This window comes from Populus nigra, chromosome 2 (assembly GCF_951802175.1).
Source record: "Populus nigra chromosome 2, ddPopNigr1.1, whole genome shotgun sequence".
Classification (NCBI taxonomy): domain Eukaryota; kingdom Viridiplantae; phylum Streptophyta; class Magnoliopsida; order Malpighiales; family Salicaceae; genus Populus; species Populus nigra.
Window position 1 is genome coordinate 48,323,064 of NC_084853.1, and position 25,980 is coordinate 48,349,043.

At 32.8% G+C, this 25,980-nt stretch overlaps 2 protein-coding genes across 2 annotated transcripts; one reads left to right on the forward strand and one right to left on the reverse strand.

Annotated features, from left to right (window-relative positions):
- The first annotated feature begins 6,362 nt into the window (after nucleotides 1-6,362).
- Nucleotides 6,363-8,874, forward strand: LOC133682105 (uncharacterized). Its single transcript, XM_062105369.1, has 2 exons — nucleotides 6,363-6,717; nucleotides 6,977-8,874. Exons 1-2 carry the CDS (start codon nucleotides 6,496-6,498, stop codon nucleotides 8,435-8,437), a joined length of 1,683 nt encoding a protein of 560 aa, XP_061961353.1. The 5' UTR covers nucleotides 6,363-6,495; the 3' UTR covers nucleotides 8,438-8,874.
- Nucleotides 8,875-18,173: 9,299 nt separating this feature from the next.
- On the reverse strand, nucleotides 18,174-20,433 carry LOC133683166 (1-aminocyclopropane-1-carboxylate synthase 3-like). Its single transcript, XM_062106703.1, has 4 exons — nucleotides 20,151-20,433; nucleotides 19,777-19,908; nucleotides 19,514-19,674; nucleotides 18,174-19,416 (listed from the first exon to the last, which is right to left on the reverse strand). Exons 1-4 carry the CDS (start codon nucleotides 20,295-20,297, stop codon nucleotides 18,447-18,449), a joined length of 1,410 nt encoding a protein of 469 aa, XP_061962687.1. The 5' UTR covers nucleotides 20,298-20,433; the 3' UTR covers nucleotides 18,174-18,446.
- Nucleotides 20,434-25,980: the final 5,547 nt, after the last annotated feature.

A 25,980-nucleotide genomic window follows, 5' to 3' on the forward strand; every position in this document is an offset into this window, starting at 1 on the left:
ACAATAATTTTCCATCCAAAAGGGAGTCTCGGAATGATTCTGAGGTCACCGAGGCTTTTCGTTCTATCTTCTCTCGAGAGCAGGGTGTTGCATCAATCGGCACGCATTTCAAACGCATATACCTGGTAACTAAGCATTTAGTGTCCGTTCTACGTGGTTTATTACCTTTTAAATTGCATTTTAAGCTAAGAAAACATTAAAAAAAACATCATGTTTTATGGTTTTTTTGGTTCGAAACACAATTTTTAGCTAAAAATTAAAAACCTCGAACCCAAGGGAAAGGCGTATTAGCATTAGAACGGCAGCAACCAGAGCACGCCCTCTCTCTCCAGGTCCAAAGGCTAAGCCTTAAAAAATACAGGAAATGCTCTCGTCGTTGTTTACAGTGGCATGGCTTCTCGCAGTAGCAAGTAATCCAGAGACAGATTCTTGACATCAATGATCAACACCTGGGTGGGATGCCCTAATCAAGAAGACAGCCTTAAATCTGACGGATCTTAAAAACATCCATCAAACCATTACTTACAAACCAGCCTGATAAAAATAAAAATAGAATAGAATAACTGTAAGTACTCTAGTGTAGTACAAATCTGAAAAGCCTAACCTAACATAAAAATGAGAGAGGGAGAACATATCATAGGGAGCCCCCAGTTGAGATCATGATGCTCACGTGACTAGCTTACCTTTTCCATCAATATTAATTACTAATTTTCAGCTTAATCTTGACTAACTAATAACCCTATGCCGTGTTGCTGACTCAAAAGATCACTTTGGTCCCCCCCCCCCCCCCCCCAATTGGACTTTTTTTTTTGGACGAGGACATTGGATACACGTTTCCCCTCTTCCCTTCTCTCGTTCAGATGGAAGCAGAGTGGTTAAATCCGGTCGACCTTGGCAGGTCAAGTCAATTCGAGATCTATTTGATTTGGGACTGGTTCCTCTAGTTTTTTAAAAAAATAATAAAAAAAATTAACTCTGTATTTAACGGTCAATTTATAATTTGATTTTTTTTAAACAGTATCATCTTAATTATTGGAGACAGCCTGGACTATACAAGTTTCATAGTGAAAAGTTAGAAAAGGACTGACTGTAAAAGGTTTTTTTCTGGTATTATGATCAAACTATATTTTTTGAATTTTGAATTTTAGTTTTAAGTTAAATTTTTATATGTTTTTGGATGATTTGATAGGTTAAATATATTACTTTTATACTTTAAAAATAAAATTATTTTAAAAATAAATTCTAAAAAACTCTCGAGGAGTTACTAAACTAGTATTTTCTTGTATCGGGGTTTGAACTAGAGCATTGGGTTGTTAGGAAAGTCTAGGATTTGTTGGACAGCATGGTGGGTCATAAATGTCTAGCATAGAACCATAGGTTTGTTGGGGTTATAAGCAAATCATTTAAAAAAAAACTTCGAAAGCAAAGACCATATAACCTCCAGGCAGGCATCGATGAAAGAGCATATAAAAAAACAAGACCTTAATTCTTTTTTATTCTTCTCTAGGGCTTACATGTACAGAGTGTGTAATCCCAAAGGCATGTCTTATCACCATTGCTCTCGGTCAAATTAAACAAGGATTAAACTTTTCGAGGAACCACCATGCCTGTCCTTCCTTTGTCCAAGAAGGATTCAAGCGCATCAAGTCTGATGTCTCCTTGCAAGAACCTAGACTCCAAGGTTATCTAGGGCTGTCTTTCGTCATTATTGCTCCAAAGGTCATCTCTCATCTCTCATCATCTCATTGGGCTTTGCACTGATTATGACTCCCTTGTTAACTTGGTAATGAAAATATATATATATATTAGATGTCGGTCCTTGGTAATGCCATTACCTTCTCTGCAGAGAAGGGTCATTCGCTTTTGAGAGGTAATTGAAAAATTAGGATCTGAAATAGTAAATCAAATTACATTTTTACAATGCTTTTTAAATTTTATATATATATTACGCAGCAAATCTTATACTCCAAATTCCACATCAAATGTGTAAAATAACCTTGCAAGTGTTTTGTCTGCAAGAAGTCTGGCTTTCCAATTGTTTATCGGATTAGAGAACTCGTAATTGCTACCAATCGAAGAGCATTATAAAAATGTGTGTGTTTCACTCCTTACTCTTTCTGTATGTATAATGTGGGTCGAACAGGTCCATCCTTAACTATGTAGTGTGAACTTAAGGGAAAGAAAAAAGAAAAAAGAAAAAAGAAGCAAGGACAGGTCACAGGTGATTATGTTCCAAGTGCATCCTATGACGCTCCAATTTTTATAGTTAGATTAAATGGACTCTTATGGTAAGGGACAGGGATAGCGATGGCAGCGAAGGAGGAATTCCAGCTTGAAAATACTTTTTACTTAAAAATAATAATTTAAAATAAAAGGTCTTATAATATTAAATATATTTTTAAATAATGTTTATGGTTGTGGTAGTAATTACTTTTTAAAATATTTTTTATTTATAAATATATTAAAATAATATATATTTTTTATTTTTTTAAATTAAAAATTGATATTAGTACATCAAAATAATTAAAAAACATAAAAAATAATTTGATTTTTTTATTTAAAAACATGATATTACCGTAAAAATAAACACTTCTATTATAAATAATCATTATTCCTGAAATGTCAGCTTTGAATAATTAATCAAGATTGCAAATGCCACAATAAAGAGAACAACGAGATAAAATTAGGTTTTCCAAACTAACCAGAAAAAAATTGGGTGAGCGAGAGTATTTGAAAATAAAATGATATTTTAATTTTACAGAAAATCAGAGTTGGTTGGACTTTCATGTTCAAATGTAATATTTTTTTTTATTTGAAAATTGAGAAACTCTTAAAAATCAGCTTTTATTTTTCTAAATTTGTAAAGAGTTTAGAAAACACATTTTTAAGGTTTTTCACATTTTTTTATTCGCAAACTCTTCAAGTAAAAATAAAACTAAAAATGAACAAAACAATTTTTTTGCAATGCAAAATATTAAAATTTAATATAGATTATTTATCCTTTTCAAGTGATAAATATAACCTTTTCCTTTTCAAAAAAATAACATTTTCATGATAATATTTAATCTAAATATAATAAAATTAATATCTTATAATTAGATTATTACAAATAAAAATATTAAGATGATTATTGAAATTTATGGTTTCAATTTTTAATAAAAAATGTTATAATATTGACATATTTATTGTTATTTTAATATAAAAACTCTCATCTATTTTTGACGTTTTTCATATTTTTGTTAGAAAAAATCCGATAAAAAATTAAAAAAATAACATAATTGTATGTTACTGAACAGACCCATAAAATACCCAAGAGAACTCATGAAGCAATTACTAGCTAGACCGTGGATTAGTCTAAAGAAAAACCATCACTAATAAGACTTGATCATAGACTTGAGTTGGAGCCTGGTCTGCCTTCACTCATGGCATCCACTGGCAATACCTTGAAACCAGCGAGGACCCAAAACCCAGGAAAAGATATGCTTTTATGAAGTATGTGCTCTGAGTATTGTATACTCTTAATGTTTTGCAACGAGAAGATGACAAAGGTATAACTAACAAAAGCAAGATTGGTAAACCCCAGAAATGTTAACAATAAATACTACATGCACCTAGAGATGCTTCTCCCTTCATATTTTTGTGTATTTTAGTCACCAGACCACAAGACCTCGACTATCCTTATTAATTCCCCAGTGCACTTTAGGGTGTCGAAAACCCTAATCTGCCACTTTTACGATGCCCGTCACAGGTTAATTCGGAGAATTTTTGCCTCTCGACGAGGTTATCTTCGGTACTCAATACATGCAAGCCAAGAGGGCAAGAGGCTCTAAAATCAAAACCCAATCGTTCGTGCTATTACCACATGATTCAACGTGAATAGTTGTAAATCATCATGCATATTTGTTTAAGGATCTTCTTTAATTTAATACAACATGGTTATATTAAATTAAAAAAAAGGTTTATATCACATGCAAAGGATTGGAAATTTGTAAAGAATTGATTAGATAAATGATTAAGGTGGATTCTAGTGTTCACGTATCCTAGAAATAATAATTTTGGCTCAATTACCGAATATTCGCACGCATAAGATCATATGATTATATTAATGCCTAATGGCGTTGCTTATTACTTTAGCATTGAGCTTCAACCCACAGCATGTGACAGGATCTCGGGATTGAGTCTCTCTGCTCAAGCTTTGTGACTTGTTTTTTCATATTTCTCGATCCCATCTTACCTTTTGAGAAATCTGGATGCCCTATCATACAGTGTCCTTTTACTGCTATCAATTAGCCATTTGTACTCTATATATAGATATATATCCGGTTGCTCAAATTTTCTCAAAAGAAAAAAATAATATTCAGCGATAATCCAAGATAAAGTAGGCTAAATTTACTAGAACATAATTTATGTTATAAAACCAAAATAACTCGTGATAACGCGCCCATGCATGTGTGGCAATTGTATGCCTACTTTATTAATTTATAATTAATATGATAAAAATGAAAATGACTAAAAATGCCATAAGGACATACAAATAATTTTTAAAAAAGAAACCATAATGCAAATACAAAAAAGTCATCCCAGGACATCTCTTATTTTTTTGAAGTCAAAGGGCGAACATAAAATTTATTATATATAAAATATGTAAATACATAACAATTCTTGTTTTAAAAGCCAATATTTTTTAGACATGAAGGGCACGAATATTATTTTACTATGGAAAAATACCTACAGAGACACAAAAGCCTTTGCACCAGAGGCTAATTTGCTGAGCTTTCAAGGGCAATATAATCTTTTTATTGTACATAAAATACATAAAATGACAACTTTGCCCTGATCAATTCTCAAATAACACTTATATCCCATGAAAAATATGATTTCATCCCAGTACAAAAGCAATTATTAATAGCAATGAATGATAAAATTATCGTTATACTGCTTGAATCCATGATAAATTTCCTCACATGCTGTCGTAATTTTATGGAGCCCTTTTAGTTTTTTTTTTGTTAATAGGTCCGCCACTTAGTGAACAGAAAAGAAGATAAAAGAAAAGGAAATTCTTATAACTCATGTAAGCAGACTGGTTAATCAGGAAACTTGAAATCTACATTACGAAACGAGTTTAGTTTTAATCAAATTGAATAAGATATAAACTTGCAAAACTCAATTAACCCGGTCAGATTTTGATATGATCGACCTAGCTATACCCCGTTTAAACACAACAAAATCAACATTACCAAAAAAACAAAAGAAAGAAGCAAGTTCTTAACTTGATGATTCAAAAATCAAATTAACGATTGAATAACTCAAATTCTTTTCAACCCTACAAATTTCAAGATGGGCTAACCTTTCGGTGATGCTATTTAATTTTTTTGTGAAATACTGGGCGTCTGGTTCAGGGCTTTGAGGTTCCAAAGATAAGACCGCAAACGCCCACAGCTCATGGCCTCATATTTAAAATTCAAACAGATGATATCCAAGGTTCCGCAATGTGGACTCTACCGGAGCCCATTGCATGAACCCAAAAGGACCAGTCTCGGCAGTCGCTTCTGTTGATGGACGTCAAAGGTTTCAAGCGTGTTATGACAAGCTCCAGGTGTTCCTTCTCTCTATTCTCACGCGGTCACGTAGAATATTTGAATTTTTTTTTTAAGTTGATAATATCAGAATTAATTAAATTAGTATCAGTATTTGATTAAACATCAAAATAGCCACACAAGAATTATTATCAAACAAGACTTTTAACGCCTAAAGAATTTCTTGCCAATACAAATTAGTTATTATAGAATTTATCCAATTAGCAAGATCGGCTGTTTTATTTTTTCAGTATATCAATATTTCACTATAAAAATATATAATTAGTAAAATATGGTTGTTTATTTTTTTAATGAAAGTAATTAATTAACCAAATGGGTGAAATGAACTAGAATTTTATAACAAGCTATTTTTTAATTAATCAAATCGATTGCTCCCTTCCATCCAACTTTTAAATTTGATTAAACCCGTCAAATAATATTATATTTGTAAAAAAACCATGGTTCTTCAATTGACCTTTTCAGGATCACATCCTTGGACGACATGTCAATCAATTCATTTGTAAGTCAATCCGGGTTTTATAACGTTGTGTAATTACAAAAATGGATACAAGAAAAAAGAATAAAATAGTTTTTGACACGCAGTGAATTGTTTTTTAACGGGTGTAACTTGTAAGAAGAAAGAACACTCTAACAGTGTGGACTCAAATTAGCCCAATAAGCCCAAAACAATTAGGGTTGTCTGGGCCTGGTTTGATACAGAGTTTGAAGTAGTGAAGACTACTGCTGCAAACCAAATTCCTTGCGTGGTATATACTTAATCCGGTAAAAAGGTAAAAACGCGAAACAGGGGCGAGTTTTAGAAACCCTAGAATCCAAGATTTTTAGGGTTTATGTTTTCAAATTGGGGTTTCGAATTTGGGGCTTTTTGAAAATTCTTGTTTGATTATTGCAATTGACGATGGACGTTGAGGAAAGGAAGCTTTTTGTGGGAGGCATACCGCGAGGGACGAGCGAGGACACTCTAAGAGATCACTTCAGTAAATACGGTGTCGTTTCGCATTTACTGGTGGCCAAGGACCAAATCACTAAATTACCAAGAGGGTTTGCTTTTGTTGTGTTCTCTGATGCTGCTTCTGCTGCTAGGGCTCTTCAAGATAGCCATGTTATTTGTGGAAGAACGGTCAGTTTCTTGCTTTGTTCTTGGTATTATTTATGTGTTACTTGTGTGTTTAATGTTAAATTATGAATTTGCATGCTGTTTGTTTCAATAAAAGTGGAAATAGAATTGAACTGGGGCTCTTTGTTGTTTGATTTATTTTGTTCATGGAAGGCTGGCTTAATTCTGGACGTGTTAGGATATTATTTTAAAAGGGATTTATTGTTTGCATGTCTTGGTTGTTTAGTTGGTTGATGCTGTTTGTTTGTTTGTTTTTTTGCAGGTAGAAGTGAAGAAAGCAATACCCAAAACTGAAAAACACCAAGAGCACCGGCAGCGCCACCCCCATGGTAACCAGGAAACTGCTAGCAATGGGTCGGGGATGAATAGTGATAATAGTACTGGCAATGTAAATTATTATAGGACTAAGAAGATATTTGTGGGAGGTTTATCATCTAGTCTAACTGATGAACAGTTTAGAAATTACTTTGAAAAGTTTGGTAGGACGGTAGATGCAGTTGTGATGCAGGATAGTTCAAACAAGCCTAGGGGCTTTGGGTTTGTCACCTTTGATTCCGAGGAATCTGCCGCCAAGGTTATGCGCAACAGTTTTCATGAGTTGAACGGTAAGACAGTGGAGGTTAAGAAGGCTGTGCCAAAAGATAGAGTAAATGGTGATATTGGTAGCTGTAGTTCAAATGGCTTCGCTGATAAAGGTCCTGAACCTGAAAATCACCCTTTCTATGGTCCGACACACGACCCACATTATACTCCTTTTCTGATGTATGATGGTGTTCATGGGTATTTTTATGGAATGAGTTTCTATGGGGGTGTGTATCCTATGGTAGGATTCGGAAGACCTGTTTTGGGTGTTTCACCAATGGTCCCTACTATCCCATTCATGCCTGCAGCTGGACCGTTTCCTTACAGCAATGCCTGTCTTTATCCTGCTTACATGCATGATGCGAGTAGCACTTGGGCTATGGAGGTTGTTGGGCATAATCAGATTGTTGAGCCTGGTGTGAATGGTGAAGTGGACGTGGTTCATGACAGCAATGTTCATGTTCCATCTAATGCCACAACACCTCCGAGCGAAGAGGGCAATGTTGAAAGTGAATCTTTTGGTTTAAAAGGTGGTGATGTGGATGCAATTCATGACAGCAATGGACATGTTGTGCCTGGTATGAATGGTGAAGAGGTTGGTGGGTGTAATCAGGTTGTTGAGCCTGGTGTGAATGGTGAAGTGGACGTGGTTTGTGACAGCAATGGACATGTTCCATCTAATGCAACAGCACCTCCGAGTGAAGAGGGCAAGGTTGGAAGTGGTTTAGAAGGTGGTGATGTGGATGCGGTTCCTGACAACAATGGACATGTTGAGCCTGGTGTGAATGGTGAAGTGGACGCAGTTCATGACAGCAATGGACATGTTCCATCTAATGCAGCAGCACCTCCAAGTGAAGAGGGCAAGGTTGGAAATGATGCTTTTGGTTTAAAAGGTGGTGATGTGGATGCGGTTCCTGACATCAATGGGCATTTTGAGCCTGATGTGAATGGTGAAGAGGTTGGCGGGTACAATCAGATTGTTGAGCCTGACGTGAATGGTGAAGTGGACGCCTTTGGTGACAGCAATGGACATGTTCCATCTAATGCAACAGCACCTCCGAGTGAAGAGCGCAAGGTTGGAAGTGATGCTCTGGGTTACCAAGGTAGTAATGATGGTGCTCTGGCTAACGGAATAGAGTAGGTCTTGGATCTTGATGGACAGTTGAAACCTTTACCTGTAGATAATTCTACCTGACCTTTCGTTCACTGATTTGGCTAGGACAATATAACCCACCACTTTTCAGATGTCCATATATTGGGTGTGAATTCTGCGCCATAAACATTTTGCTTGCCATGCCTCTCTACTTTCAATCATTTGTTAACAGATGATTCAGTCCTCTTAACATAAATTCATTTAAATTCAACTTCGGTCTTTGCTCTTCATGTTCTGAAGGAGCTCATGTCTGCCGGGAAAATCATGTTGCTGTGGCTCATTTATAAGAACTATTCATTTATACTCTTTTTTTTTTCTTGGGCAAGCCATAATGTAATTATTATTGTTATTATTTGCAAGCCATAATGTTGTTGTTGTTATAATTATAATGTGGTTATTTTTATAAAAGATTCTTTTTTTAGTAAGCTTTTTAGGCCGTAATATCAAAATAGTTATTTTTCAAATTCTCCAATATAAAAAATATAAGAGCAGTGTTCGGGTCATTTTAAGTTTTATGTCTATTACTTTTATTATTTTTAAGGCTAAAAAAGCAAGGCATTTGTTTTTTATTTTGAAAAATCTATACTGCTAGATATGAAAAACTAAACTGACAAATTTTCAATTCTCAGTTGTTATTTAGGTGCTTAAAAGGCATTAGAATGCTTGCCACCCATAATTTTATTACACTAGAGGGATCGAGTTATTATTTATTAAAAAGATCAGAATAATGTCATAAAACCAGAATTATTCTGATAGAGAATCCGAGACCTGACTACCTCAGGATCTGAACTGCTTTGTATATTAAAAAAATAAATGAAGAATTAATTATTATTTTTATTATTATTTTGTCAAAAATAACATCATTTTAACTCGAGGTTATCCTTTAGTTAAAAGACAAATCTAACCTTCCTTCTTCTTTTTATTTTCAATCTGATTCCTCCGATTTTTTTTTCCTTTAACATCATCCTGGATTGCAAATGATAACTATCATTAATTTTGTTGCTTTCACATTCCCAGTTATTCAAATCACTCGTTATATGTAGAAGCTTGACGCCACAAATTCAATGCACAGATTAGGGGACCTAACTTATTGGTTGAGCACTGCGCTCATTGAGGAAGACGCTTGTATGATTTCAAAGATTACAGCCATAGTTACCTGCTATTGTTACAAGCTGTGAGAGTGCAGATTTAGGTGAGAGGGACAAGAGTGAGGGGGGGTATCATGGGTTTGTAGAGAATTTGGTGGCTAGGTACAGTGAGATGATGATTTTGAGTTTGATAACTGAGCCTTAAAGTAAATTGAACCAGAAAGATGAGGCGTTCTAATATCTAAATTTTATAGAACACTTCAAATCTTGGATTTCCGTCAACCCGGAAACTTTTGATTGAGAGCCTGGCTGAGCTGAGTTTTTTTGAACAGGTTTGAATATTGATCCAAAAAACCTGGTGACTTGCATGTATGAATGAAAATCGCGCGCGCGAGCGCGCATATATATATATATATATATATATATATATATATATATATATATATATATATAACGCATGAATAATATTTATCATTTAATATACATATGCATATTTCAAATATAAATGTTAATTATTTTATTTTTATAAATTAATAAACAATAATTAATAATAAATATCCAAAACCTGATGAACCATTTATAAATATTTAATTCTTTTTTATTTAAGATATGAATATCAAGAACTACAGTCCACGAGTACCCATTGCCTTTTCTATTTGCAAGTCAACTCATGATATAATAAATAATTCACCTATCAAATCTAAATCATGATATAATTCACCTATCAAATCTAAATTAGATCCAATTGAGTTAGTTTTAAAGATTATTTTTTTTTTATTTTTTATTTTAAATAATATTATTTTAAATTGAATTGATGAGAAATTCCAAAGAATTTTTTAAATTTTTATCCAAAATAAAATTATCAATTTTAATTAATCAAGTTAATTTAGGTGAACTTGATGATTCGAATAAACACTCACCCTGGCTGACCACCATGAATTTCGGACGCCATTCTTTCATCTCCTTTGACGCGAGCAAATGAATTCTAACAAATTGGGTAACTCACAGGAATCCGATCAGCCCTAGGCTTTCAGCCCATCACGTCCTATGGATGGTTAACTTGGGCTTGATTTTGCAACAGTGGAAACAGGGCCTGTTGTCCTCCTTTGTGATTTCTATCACTAGTAGAAGGAGGAGACACAAGATTAAGGTGATTTCAGCTGAAGGAAATACTGGGGAAACAGAAGGGGAGATTGTGATGGTTCGATGGATGCCTGTACCTATCGATCAAAGTTACTAGATGATTAAAAAGACTTCTGAACTGCAGCTGTTATGTTAGGACACTCCAGCTGATATTGGTGGTGTCTCTGAGGTTGAAGCAAATCTAAGCAGATGTTGTGGTGGCTGACCATGTAAGGGAACAGATTTCAAAGGAGTACATGGTGTGGTTACCAAATTGGTTTCATCAAAATTAATTCAAATACTAGACTTCGTAATATTAACATTAACGATGTTTTTATTTTTGTTAAATAATACCAATAAATTTATTACAAATACACTTTTTTATTTAGAAATAATCGTTTAAGAGTTAATTGATTATTCATAGTGAAAACCAAACCTAAAAATCATATATATCAAGGCTGTTCAGAATGACAATGATGTATTAACTATAATAATGTTTTTAAACTTGGTGAGTTAGTTGATCCATGTCGAGTTGCTCTATTTAATGACTTAAAAAAAATTCAATTTTTTGTATTTTCAATAATATTTTTGTTGATATTAACACTGAGAAGTTGAATGATGTTTTGAGTTATAGTGAAAATACACAAGTCAATGAAGATGATAGAGATAAAATTAATGTAAAAGATTGCGATGGAGATATAGACGAGTCAATTGACGAGGAAGAAATAATTTTGATTAATTTACACAACACGAATGTGTAATGCTATAAATTATAAAATAACATTTATAGACGAAATTCACTTCAATGTAATGACAATGATGTTAATTTATTATTAAATGATAAAGAAATATTTTTTATTATTATTATTATGATGTGAACTGTTGTTATTGTGTTGTGTTGCATGAATGAATTTAAATATTTGCAGGATAGATAGATAAAAAATACAAATACAATTTGACATTACACACTATTTTACACCGATAGAAATAACGACAGAATGTATCTGTCGGTATATTCTAAAGACTATAAGAACTATTCACTTATTAATACGCTAATAATTAATGTTCTTTTGACTATTAACCTTTTTTTTTCTAATAACATCATCGATAGAATGAAGTTAGTAATATCTGGAGGGGTTTTCTAAATTTTTTCATGAAAGTCATAAATCTCCATTTGACTTTACCCATGACTTTTCATTCTGTTAACGTCGGTAAAAACTAAATTAAAAGATCAAAATTAGAACAGACGATGCTTTATCTTCTTCTCTCACAACATCATTTATCTCTCTTTTTCTTCTCTTCCCTCTCTCATTCTCAGTTGAAATCAAGTATTCACTTCTTTTCTCATCCTCAACTATGTTGTATTTCTTCATTTTTCTTTGTATGATTTTTTTTTTGGTTTATTAACAATCTCTTTTCTTTTATTTTTTTAATTATCATTCGAAATTAAGCACACCATTCACGTAAATATTTTTCATTCTTTTTTTTCCTTTTTGGTGTTTTTTTTTTTTGCATTTTGGTGTTTTCTTTGTCATTATTTTTGTTCAATTTTGTGTTCTTAATAATTTTATGAATTAATAAATGTGTTGAATTTTAGTTGTTATTGAAATAATTTTTTCATTATTTTGTTGAATTTTAGTTTTTTTTTTCAAATTTGTTGTTCAATTTCAATTAAATGTGTAGGATTAATTTTAATTATTATTTTGTATTTCTTTCATTTAGAATAAATTTTTGTAAATTTAGGATTAAAAATATTATCACTTAGAAATAATTGTGTTGAATTTTAGTTGTTATTGCAATAATTTTTGTATTATTTTTGTTGAATTTTAGTTGTTTGTTTTTTCAATTTTTTTGTTCAATTTCAATTAAATGTGTAGGATTAATTTTATTTTTTATAAATTTAGAATATTTTTATAAAGTTATGATTAAAAAAATTATCACGTAGAAAAAAAAAATTTTCTATGAAATTGAATTATGCTAAATTGCCAGAAGAAATTAAATAAAATCAATTGGTTTGTGGCATATATGTTGTGTATTTGCAAACTTAAAAATTTCATGTAGTCTCCCATATAGGGAGACGTTGTCATTTTTTTTTTTAAACAGGAATCATTTAATATTTTTATTCGTTGATTTGTGTAGATATCTAGAAGAAAATCTATTGCATGTTGCGAGGACATGATCACTGCTAGTTCTTTTAATAGTGATGCTAATAATTTAAAGTGTTTTTTATTTAAAAATATATTAAAATTAAAATTATTTTTAAAAAATTATTTTTAATATTAGTGCATTAAAACAATTTAAAAATATATATAAAAATTTATTTTAAAAAAATAAAATTTTTTAAAAATACAACTTGCTCTGATTGTACGTTTGATTTTGAAGTTGTTATTGCGGTGCAACCTCGGTTTTCACTAGGAAACGTAGGTTGCACTCGTTTCCAGACGGACGCCGGAATTCAACTTCAAGAGCATAGAAGTGCTCACTCAGATCAATAGGCCACTGATGGTTGCTTTGAATATTATGGCGGCAGAAATCGAGAATACATTTTCAATAATATTGAGCAAGCGACTAGTCCAAGTCGAGGAGATTGTATTCCCTGATATTTTTTGTATTTCGCTTATTTCATGAGTTAACAATTTTGAAAACAAAGACGTATCTACTCGACCTGAGTACCAAACACACAGACACACACACTCACACATAAACTGCTATGTTAAATTTCCCCACATCATATCCCATACGAATAAAGACAAAACAAATAAGAAGAAAACATGTAATATATGCTCAATCATTCAACAAAAAATTGAAAAAACAACACCAATATCTATGTCTTGACCCCTCAAATGGGACCCGGCCCGACGTTTAAGATATATACTAGAATTTGTTTTTGGTATGGGAAGTGGGTAAGATAGCATTACTGCAAGGGAGGCAAAGAGCCATGTTCGCATGGCCCTCTTTGTCCCCATAGATATAAGCATCATCACCAAAGGGAAGGCATACCATGTTGTTCCTTGGATATATATGCCATGCCAGGAGAGAAAAACCCTTTATACCCTACGTACTAACCCTTTCCACTCGCTTAGTCAAAAAAATTATCTTGTGCAGGAGTTCTATGTTCCCCTGGCATGTGATGGGAAAGGCTTGCTCATGTGAAACCCACATGACACCCATACCAACATAATCAAATTTGTCTTCTCATGGCGGCCCTTCCGCTGACAACAACCTAGTTATAAGCAAGACTTCGGTCACGAATGTAACCAAATCGGCAACTTAATGTAGAAGCTGCTGGACTGGCAGCAGCTGCCAGGTCCAGCTGCGCCAGGCCAACAAGCTGGGCCTGGTTTGCGGCCTTTTAAGGATGTCAGGTATGTAGAAATGATGTTATTATAGTAAAAGAACCCAATTCAGATCAAAGTATTTCTAAATCAATAAATCATGGATCGATCAACTGTGATTAGTTTTATAACCATGAATGTCATAAATAGCTACTTCTAGTTACCTAACTTTGTAGATAGTGCAGTCATTAGTGACTAATCATAATAACATTAATGAAAATAACCTTAACTACATTCAAGGTTTAATTTGTCCAATGCCGATCGATAATTGATTGATTATTTTTGGGCAAAACATTATGGCGAAGGCTTTCTTGTCATTGTCCCTTCATTATTAGGAAATGTAAACATTTGGCGGTGGTTAATGTCTAATTGTGATGTTCGTGTCCGAGTGATTATAGACAAGCGTTCTTAATCAGTTCTTTTCATGTCCAGATTTTTTCTTGTAGTTTTCAAGAATAAAGCCAATAAACTAGCTGTTTGCTGACTCAAGCTTTACTGATCTTTCGTGCCTGTTTTTATCAAGCTAAAAGGTGCCGATTAATCCTTGTTGCTACACATTCTTGCAAGCTTTTCTAAGGGAAACTAATTTTCATTTGAGCATTGTATATAACATAGTAATAAAACTCGGACTCTTTTTTATGTTAACTCTGGATGACCTACATCAATAAAAATAATATTATTTTAATTTTTAAAATATAAAATAATATTATTTCAGAATTTTTGATGTAGTTAATTTGATTATAAGTTAACTAAGACTTTTGTCATGTTAATTTCCAAGATTTTTTTAAATTTTATCGGGTGAAGTCTTGAATCAACCCACCGATTTTAATAAACTTGTCATATAGCAACTCCTAAGTAACTAATATTAAATTTACCAATATTATTGTGTATAGCTCAACTCAAAGACTATCTGAGCATTTGTTTGTAGCTCATCTACCTTTCAGAATCTCATGAGACAAGATAAAAGAAAATGGAATTAATTGAAATCGCGTTGACTTTTCAATTAATAATAAATTAATCAAACCAGAAAATCATAATTTAATATCAATTAGTACTAAACATGGTCCCTAGCTACTACATTATCCTTTTTTTCTTAATTATTATTACATCAATCCCAATTATATTTTCTTATGACCTCCAAACTAATAATAATAATTACTATTATTATATGTAAATGAGAAATCGAAAACGCAAAAAAATCTAGGGCACATGCTATGCTTATAGTCAACAAGAACACATAAATCGACCAAAATTTTTATTTTATTTTTATACTTTACTAATTAATTAGTCTGTTTATTTATTTTTATTAATCTCTGACCACAATTGGGAGTTAGATATACCAGACTCCTCGTCACATGCAAGGTGGGTAGTTCTTACGGGTATTCGCCGCATATCTTGGAAAAGCCAAAAAGATCGAATTCTAATAATTGTAAATTATTAAATTTTGATATATATATATATATATATATATATATATATATATATATATAAAATAAATTGCAAGTTCAATTATTAATTTGCTTATTTTTTCTTTTTTTCTCTCTTTTTTTTGTTTGTCAGGGAGGTGATAGATTGTCGCTCCCACATAGCACATGGAAACGGGCTTTGTGCCTTTGTTAAACTTCATGAACAAGCAACAGAGTCAAGTTTAATGACAACATGAGGTGCATAATAAATCTGAGAGCCGGTGGGGTGAGGTCTACGTACATATTATATGTTATTAAATATATATATAGCGGTTTTTAAGAGTACTGTAAAATTGATATTTTTTTCAGAGATAATTACTATGTTTGATCAGTACTCGATAAAGTTAGTAGAAAATTTTCCATTAAAACTCAATGTTCTCTTTTGAGCTTTTGGATGAAATTATCAGATACGAAAAGGAGAGTTTTCGTGCTGCCCCAGCACCGGAAGCTAAGTCCATGCATGTATTCAATATTAATTGCCTTTGATATGATCAACTTTGACAATGATGATGAAACACAATTTTTTAAATATTAATCTTTATAGAGAACATAGCAATGCAAATAAAGCTAGAGGTGACGAGGAGGATGAAATTTGGGGAGGATTTGATTAAGGAAATATTGATACAACTATACAAGTTCAAGCACTTGGAATATAAACATCCAATGGCATGTTACATATAAACTACCGAAGATGTTATGATGTTTTATTGTTTGCCATGAAGATTTTTATTTGAACTTGTATTTTTTTAATAAAAACTTATGCTAGTGAAAGTACATACCATACAAATCCATGTATGAAATATGACATATCTCAATGAAAAATATAAATGATTTTCTGCGAATTATGAAGAACTCTGTCGAATGATAATTAATGAAGATAAGATCATATTTGAGTGATACAATTACATTATTTTATTGGCCCCACTGTCCTGAGGACGATCAACCTCCTCCTCCAAAACTGTTTTTATTCTAATTTTACTGTATTTAAATATACAAATGCTTAAATTTGTAATAAATATTTGATTTTTATATCAAGATAATTTATTTTTAAATATTTGAATTTTGTATTAATCTAATTTTTTTAATTATGTTTCATAGATTATTTTTTAAAAAATATTTTTAAATATTTGATTTTCATAAAAAAAAGATTATTTTTTAAAAAATATTTTAAAATTATTATTGACGGGTTATCGACAAACTTATTCCGTCAGTGTATTCCAAAGAGTTGGAAAAGAATTTTAACAAATGTTAATACTATTGTTAACTCATTGACGTAACCAGTTCATCAATATATTCTAGAGAGTTAAAAAATAAATATTATAAATGTCACTTCAATTATTAACTCACTAGCAAAATTACATATGATTTTCTTGTCGGCGATATATACATTAAATAGTGTCTAGGGAATTACCGACAAAATAAAGTGGATAACTTTTTTTAGCATGCATGATCGATCCGTCTGTAACGCCACAAGTAAATTTATTAATGATAGATTTATCATCCATGATCTCGTTAGTAAAATAATTACAAATGAATTGTTAGTGATGCTGACAAAAATTTTCATCAATAAAATTGTTAATTCTAGTGGTGTAAAGTAACATGATTAGAGAGAAAATCTCCAACCAAACATTATAGAGAAAGGAAGGACATTAATTCTCTTTATTTTCTTGTATAAACAAAGCTTTTAGATTATACTTTTATACATAGGCATGTTTTGTTCCCTAAAGTTTGGTCTTTTGGGAGACAAATATTGTAATGGGGTTAAATAAGATGCGAAGCCGCGTAGCTTTAGGAAACAAACTTTTCTAAAAAAGTAAGCACTCTTGATTGATCCTAGAGAGTATACATCTAAAAAGGCATTGCAATGTTTTCAAGAAACTCTTCCAGACAAATATTGTTTGCGTAAATAGTGACAACTTTGGATTGAATCAATCTTGCCGGACACTTGTTGCCTTTACTTTACATGCCTTTTGGTTGAAGCTAAAAGAAGAGTGGTGCGATTCTTTTGAATTCATTTTTCATTTGGAAACCCTAGCTTATAATTCCTTACATAAAACAAACATTTCCCCCCTTTTGACTCATTGGCCTTTTGAACCACACAAACACATCTCCCAGTGTCCCAGTCCTATACATACAGTGCATAGATTAATTTCACTTTGATTTAATACACTAATCGTAGCTAGAATTAATGTTAATTCCCTGCTCAAACGGCTTAAACAACGTCAAGATCGAGTAGTATATAAAAAAAGTGGTGTGTATATGCAATGCTCATGGCCGCTCGAGACGCATTTAATGGAGGCCGACTACAACTAGGTCGGCAACAAACGTCACCCGTCTCTATCCACCAATACGCGGCCAGCCATTATTTGTTAGTTTGTTGTTTTTTGCAAGTAAAGTAATTTGCAAATGCAGTGATCAAACATACTAATACATATTCGAGTTTGCAATTGATTACTGGTTTAGGATAGAAATGACATGTATAGAATAGATACGAATGACTTTGGTTGAAAATATATAGCATAGACACTAATTAAATTTATAATTATTGAATAATTTTTACGTAAATTTATGTATTTTAAAAATAAAAAATACAAAACATGTTTTTATTTTTATTTTCACTAACTTTAGTTTTCTTATTTTGAGAGATAAACAAACATTATGTAAATGAGTCAATCATGTCATAATTATACACAAGAAGAAGAAGAAGGAGAAAGAAGACAACTTTTTTTTTTTGTTTTTTCATTATGTTAAATATATAACTCATAATTAATAACATTGGTCATGATATTCTTGATTCGAATAATTTTATGGAAGGGGCGGGTGGGAATAAACACAAAGTTTTACAAAAGAAATCCCACTCCAAATCCACGCAGGGGAGTGTATGCACTTTCTACAATTGAAGAAAAGAAAAAAAATCTCTTATCAACCAAAAAATAATTTTGGTTAAATTTTTTTAATGTTCACACTTGATCACACAATTACCTGGCTATCGTTCCTCAGGCTCACGGTCATGATCAAAGGATAGCCGTAAGACCCACTTGGCGAGGGACTTTCTTCTTGAGTTTTTCAGCAGTTGGTGATCATGGCTTTGATTATTAATGTTCATGGACTCCACAAATGACTTCAATCGTTGGATAGCAAGGTTTAGTGTTTCTTCAGACATGTTAGCAAAGCACACTCGAAACCAACCTGGCTCGGTGCAATGGCAAGAAGATCCAGGAGAGATATTGAGCTTAACTTGATGAACAATCTTTTTCCAAAGCTCCATTTCTGCGTCAAATGTGTTAGAACTCAAGAGATGCTTCATGTTAACCCAACAAAACAAGCCTGCATTGCTCTTTAGGCAGCTGATTCCTGCCTTTTCAAGGCCCTTGACGAGCAATTTTTGACGTTGTTTAAGCCTCTTTTGATTCTCAGAGATATAATTCCTCGTGAACTTTTTATCAGAGAGCAGAGCAGCAAGAAGATATTGAGTTTGAGAAGACACTAAACCGAAGCTGGACATTTTAGTTGCTGTTGATACAACCATGTCATCGTTGGAGTAAATTGCACCAACTCTAAAGCCAGGGAGACCAAGATCCTTTGATAGACTATACACAACATGAACTCTATTCCAAACTTGAGAGCTTTCACATTTCATATCCTTCAAAACCTCCATGACACTTACAAACCCTGGAGAGTTAAAAACTGTGCCTGAATAAATTTCATCGCTTATTAGATGAATGCCCTTTTCGGTGATCAAGCTTAAAAGAAGATTCAATTCACTGCGGGTTATTGTAGTCCCCAAAGGGTTTGACGGGTTTGTGACCAAGACACCCTTAACCCTCAGGTTTCTTTTTTGGGCTTCCTGAAAGGCATCTTCAAGGGCTGGTGCAGTGATTTGGAAGCCGTTTGAGCTTGTACATTGAATTGGTACAATCTCAACCCCGGTTCTCCACTTGAGATCTCTATCAAATCTGCAAGAATAATTAAATAACCAATTAATACTGTAGAAATGCAAGTAGTAACAGGGAAAGTATATAGGAGGATAAAGTATATAGATCATATGCTTACCCCGGGTAGTATGGAGTGGGAAGAAGAAAGGCCTCCCCGGGTTCGGCAAGGCAGAACATGAGTGTCTCATTAGCCGAAGTTGCACCAGCAGTGAGTACTATTTTGTTTTGATCAAAGGTTACTTTGTTGCCTCTTATTTCAGCCATGAATTCCACCAATGCCTGTAAAGAAAAAAATATTGGAGCCAAGCTTATTAGTTAGATACATAAATCATTCGTCAACGTGTATGTGTGACCTAAAAAAGCAAGCAATAATGAACTTACTTTCTTGAACGCCGGAAGCCCATGATAATCTTGGAAAAGAGCAAGCTCTCTAAATATGGACTGCCCATCTTTTTTGAACCCAGCTGCGTCCTGGTTATTAGCAAGCCATGACTCAAGAAGATCAAAAGAGAGCTGCAAAAAATAGCAAATGGAACGTAAGCTACCTGTAATTCCAATATATACTCCATGGGAATATCGACAACAAGGACACAGGAAGCAAAGAAACAGTTGTAATTGGCAGTATGTAACATCTCTGTAATAAATGAAAACAGGGATAGAATGACAGGCCTGAAGCTCTATATATTCCAGACCTTACCACCTAAGGGACCAAAATAGATGATAGAAGAAACATTTTTTAGTATGTTTTTTCTAACCTGATTCTCTGCAAGACCCATCTGAATGATGCCTGTTGGATTCTTGATCTCATCGTATGGGTTCTTCTCGTATTCCTGCCATCCTAGGAAGTAAGAGGAATCTTGGCCATGAGTATTACACGTGGCTTTTCTAGACAACAACTTCATTTTGTGTATCTATTGAACAAGTTGTTTTCAAGCTAAAGAGCTTCGAATATTAGCAAAAGAAAGAAACAACTATACAAGTAGCTAGCAAGAAGGAATTTTCAAGACAAGAATAGCACAAGAGATAAGAATTGGAAGAAGGAATTATGGAATGCATATCAATATTGTAGCTAGCATATATACACATATATATAGTGGCTTATTAAGAGAAGTTCAATTAAAGACAGATTAGTCATAGACAATTTTGACCATAGAGACAGGATTTCTCATGCTTAATAATTAATTCATTAATTGCTCAGGACACCAAACATATGTTAATTCGACGCGCTGCACCGTACCACAAGACATCACACATTCCTGTGCTCGAATCTGGTAGTGTTGCCCTTATACCATACCCCTTTAGATTGAAAGTGTGCTCCACCAAACGCAAGATCGCGTGGGGCTATATGTAGCTAATATATTTTTTGGATACGGGAGTAGAAAACTAAGAACTAAAAGGCTTAAGAGAAGGAAAGAGGATTGTACATACAAGCAGTAGTAGTGGTGTTCAAATGCTATATACCGACAGGATATCTTATAGAAAATGGCTAAAAGTGACCCACGGTAACTTGAACTCTAGATAGTGCCACCGAGGGTCCATGTGCCTCCTGGACCTATCAAACCTTGTCGGCCACATTCTCCCTCTTTAGCACTCAAATCGGCCCATTTTGTTTCTGCTTAATTTTAATCCGTAGAGCCGAATAGATGTATATATTACATACAACACAACCTTTTGATTTGAAGCCAAACCTTTAGTCTCTAATGGAAAGAAATTAGTCGGTATCATGTTGTGTAGGTTGTAACACAATTAGAAAGATGGAGTGATTTGCTAGCAACTAGTATGGTCAGTCGGCCTATAGAAACGGTAAGTAGCTAGACCGTTGGTTCAATCTCTTAATTACTACTCACTAAATAAATATGTCAGTAAGTCTTTTTTTATTATTTTTATAATAGTCGATTATATTATAAACAGCTAGATAAGAAAAGGTTGAGTAAATCCTAGTTAACAATGTGAAATGTGAAGAAAAGGTTGCCCTATTCCCTTGAACGAAACAGTTGAACTTGATTCCCAACTGTCCCATATTTACTTAGTGAGTAGTGACCCAAATCATTGAACCAGCATAAATTTTGAGTAAAATGCCTATATTGTTCAGGATATATAGCTACCAAGCATGGACGGTGGAGACTGATAAAATGGATTGTTTCGTTATCAATCTTTGTTGCGTGACAAATAAAGGGAAGGAGGTAATTAATGAGATTGTGTGTTTTTATGAGCTGGGTATGGTAAAGATTCGAAAAAACATCGAATTCAAGCAATTGTTGGCAGCAATTTAATTCCAACCATCTTCGGCACTTAGTTTTTCGGCTACCTGATTTCTGACCATCCCCCACTAGCAATATTTTTTTGGTCATGGTCATATGATCCTAGCTAAGACTAGTATTAAAAAACTCAAGGTCAAAAGGAAGAGTTAAAATTAAGGGATTGAATGTCATTGATTGAGTGTTTTGTAACAAAAACAAAAGGGAAAAAAAATATTAAGAGTTTTACTTTGTCGTACGGCCGCTGCATGAAATATGGAAGGCAAAGCTAGGGAGGTAGGTGAGATGGTGGTGGTGGCAGTGGTGTTTATTATGGAGGCAGGCAAATCAGCTGCAGATTTAGAGGACTTTTCTCTCTCTTTTTTAGGATATGATATATTTCTTTGCTTTATTTCACCATTGTAGTCAAGTGAAGTGAGGGACAGCTCATGCTCATCATCATCATCAAATAACTTTCTTAATCTTTCTACAAGTTCTAGCATTAAGGTGGATTAGTCATCAATGGAGTGTTGAAACTTGAAACTACTTGGAAGTAGCCTATAGCTAGGACTGCATATAAAATGTGGTTGGTGGTTGCATAATGACCGGGGACCCTTTCGTCTGCTAGGTCTTTCTTTTTTTTCTTCCCCGGTAGGTGGCATTCTGTTGAGAAAATAACTCCAATACTTATGATTTATCTATTTAGATTATTTCACAATTAAGTTTGTTTTATATATACCGTTATTTTAAAACTTAAAATCAAGCATCTAGAATAAGCTGGAAAATATAAGAACAAAGAAGGAAAATTAAAAATAGTAGGCAAAGTTACAAATTCACAGTTTAATGTACAGAGACCACACATCTTTATTAATATATGCCTTTAAGATTTACAGGTTACATAATAATTACATGCTAATTCTTAAGTAAAAATAAGTTTAATTTATAGATGACTCGTAATTTTAATTTATAATCTTTGACGGCTCATTCTGACACATCTAAACTCAACTATTATATTTTAATATAATAGCAGAGCCATCTCAAGTCGAATTCACTTGACTATCAATCCTATATATAATAAATAAACACTAAATAATAATATATAGAGTTGAAAATGAGTGCTCCCCATGAAAATTCACCTAAAAATTTAAGATTTTTTTAATAATTAAAATGATTATTTAATATTTTTTTAAAAATCTGATTGACCATATGGTCACGAATTTAAATTTTATTATCTTTATTTTTCTCTTCAAATTAAAAGTAATTAATAGCACAAAAAAATAGTGGAGGTCTATACAAGTTTTAAAGGCAAATAACTTTCACTCGAGGGAATGTGTTAGAGAATAATATAATACATATCTTAAAATCTCATCTAATAATCTAAGTTTTTGAATTGAAATAATTTTTTTAACAATTCATACTCTAATTAATTACTAATGTGATTAATAGAATATACCAAATCATTAACTCACGCTATGCTCTGAGTTTAAATTATATGAGAATTGATTTGATTTAACTCGATTGATTTTATATGTCTAAAATCAACCCATACAACTCATAAATACATAATTTAACTAAAACAAATTTTACGATGATATTTTTTTTAATATTAAAATAGCAATATATTGATTTGACTTGGATCAACCTAGGTTAACATGTTAAATTTACGATCTACGTTATAAGACTATGATAACTCCATCGAAAATAAATCAAAATAAATTATTAAATATAATTTTCAATTAATCCATTATTAAAAGATAAAAATTAATTAAAAAAAATTTTAAAAATAAATTAGATTAACTTCTCAAATCCACAATCAAATACCAAGATAATCCATGTGACTTGGGATACAATAACTTCAATATCAGACTTAGTTTTGTTTTTTTAATTAATAAAGAGAGAGGAAAACGATATAGCAGCGAGCGCCTTGCTATTGATATTTATGCACGCAGCCTCGCATGTGTTTTCCATTAATATTTAAACCATACATAGGAGTTGTACATAATAAAACTAGATACAAGAGGACACAAGTACATAAGATATCAACTAATTGTACACTAACATGAGAAAATCTATAAACCATGCTGCAGTGTCGGTTCTGTAACACTTTCACTAGGCTTAGAATTCTGACTCTGACTTAGACTGAGCGTAGGATTCTTACTTGTGCCTAGCGTGGGTTCTGCAGACTCTTTGAGCTGGCGTGCGAGTTCTGCAGACTTCTTATACTGAGGACATGACTTCTCCTTGACAATGTGTAATTTAGAGAAATGAAAATCAACACTTACAATTACATCAAAGTTGTTATGATTTAAGTAATTTAGAGAAATGAAAATCAAATCAGTTTCAATGTCATTGTCAAATATTAGAAAATCTTGCCTAATCCAAGTTGATGCAACACAAAATGGTAAATACTTCTTAGGCACCAAGTTATATCCATTATCCAAGGCGGAATCATACTCCTTTTAATTCTTTTATATAGTTTTGATAAATACATCAATTAAACTGAACTGAACTAAACTAGCAACTATAATTTGATCAATCTTATCTTATGATTACTTCTAAGATATTAAAGAATTATTTTGATTCAAAAACTTAGATGAATTTTTAAAATTTTCTTAGATATATGAATATTTTATATTATTAAGATTTTTAATTTAATCTAAACTTGTAATTAATATTTTATCATATAAGTTTTAATATTATATTATATTATAAAAAGATCATATTAAAAACTTAAGTCGTTAAATAAATTTTTATAAAGATAACTTGCAGAGTATAAATTAAATATTCAAAATCAAAATCACCAACATAAAATACAACCGAAAAGAATTCCATCAAGGAGTTTAAAATTAATTCAAAATTACAAAGAGCTTGCGTTAAAAAAGAAGAAGTCAACACACTTGTATTCATATATGCCCTTAATGTGTTATGGTAGATAGTGGAATAAGATGTCAAAACTGTTGAAACTGACAAATATCGACTACTAAACATGACAGGGCAATAATGTTTCCAGAATAAAGGGTCAAACCAACTTAAATGCTTGATAAATATTGGCCCCCCTCCCCCATTGTTACCATGCAGGTCTCCTCTATAGCTAGAATGATCTGATTGAAGCAATTTATGAACACATAATAATGACAGACACAAGCTTCGCTATGGGACGACAAGCGAAGAATTATGGGGAATCCCAAATAATGAGATGGACATGTACACACCCAGATTGAGATCAGTAAATTACACGGACTGTTTGTGTGTTTAAGTTTATAAGCAATCAAGAACCTGATTCCGGGGCAGGAAATTATTGGTTTGTCGATTGATGAGCTCAAACATGTAAGAATTTGGTATCTTGGAAAGGGTATATCCAAATTAATATTTTGGCCTATCTTAGGATTTTTCTAAGGTCTACAAATGAAACAGGCCCGATAGAGTTATAATTAGCTTAGGCATATTAATTACCACATAATTAATTAAGTGTTTAGAGTTAAGAACAGGAGAGAAAGGGAGATCGAATAATTGAAGTGGCCACGTGGTTTGTAGTAGAAAAAGGGTTATTATCGCATGTGAAACCCTCGTTTAGTTGCCCCCACACCACAAAGCCCACTAAAACACATAGAGGAAGAGTGCAGGGTTCGGGGACCAATTTGGAGACCATAGTCTCTTGGTGACATCTAACATGATGCTCACGCTAGTCCATTCCTCATAAACTTCCTAGGAGACAATGCACGGTCCCTCTGCTTCCCTCAATTCAACAACGTCGGCCCCCTTCCTAATCCTTTCATGAATGCTCTCTTTGTCTCATTCTCTATCTACCCATCTTAAATTTGCTCTTGTGCAATTTCACAATTTGAGGTCCATTCCCAAGTAAAATTTTGGAGAGGTCAACGAAAACTACACCCACCTACTATTTTAATGTGAATAAAACACGTAAATTCCAAAGGGCTAATTAAAGTAAATCCCTTTCTTCTTCCCTTATTCCTTATCAAAACAAAATAAGAAACTCTTAATTAGCATTGACTAGAATATTAAAAGTCGTTCATCAAGCAATTCCACGGTTCAAAACTCAAAGTTTGATTTGGGACTATGGCAGTTGGGAGTCCCAAGAATAAGGATACTATCAAGTTGCCACTCTTATAAATGAAGTAAGCGATTAGAATGGTTGAATTTGGCCCAGAAGTGGGAAAAATTATTGGTCAAGAACCTCGCTAGGTGCATGTAGCTAGTAGCATGATAACCAGCTTCTTTTCTGCATGGAAATACGAAGCTGGGATGATGAGATAAACCCAACTTCACTTTCTTACGATTTCAATTGCCGACTGGTCCTTATCCTTGTGGCTACTAGTACTCCAGCTTT

Excerpts from the sequence above, each read along its gene's own strand:
- LOC133683166 (XM_062106703.1), bottom strand. The coding sequence starts at position 20,297 with ATGAAGTTGTTGTCTAGAAAAGCCACGTGTAATACTCATGGCCAAGAT. Across the intron at positions 19,675-19,776 it reads GGCTTCCGGCGTTCAAGAAA|GCATTGGTGGAATTCATGGC; the intron begins GTAAGTTCATTA and ends TTTTCTTTACAG. Across the intron at positions 19,417-19,513 it reads CCCACTCCATACTACCCGGG|ATTTGATAGAGATCTCAAGT; the intron begins GTAAGCATATGA and ends TTATTCTTGCAG.
- LOC133682105 (XM_062105369.1), top strand. The coding sequence starts at position 6,496 with ATGGACGTTGAGGAAAGGAAGCTTTTTGTGGGAGGCATACCGCGAGGG. Across the intron at positions 6,718-6,976 it reads ATGTTATTTGTGGAAGAACG|GTAGAAGTGAAGAAAGCAAT; the intron begins GTCAGTTTCTTG and ends GTTTTTTTGCAG.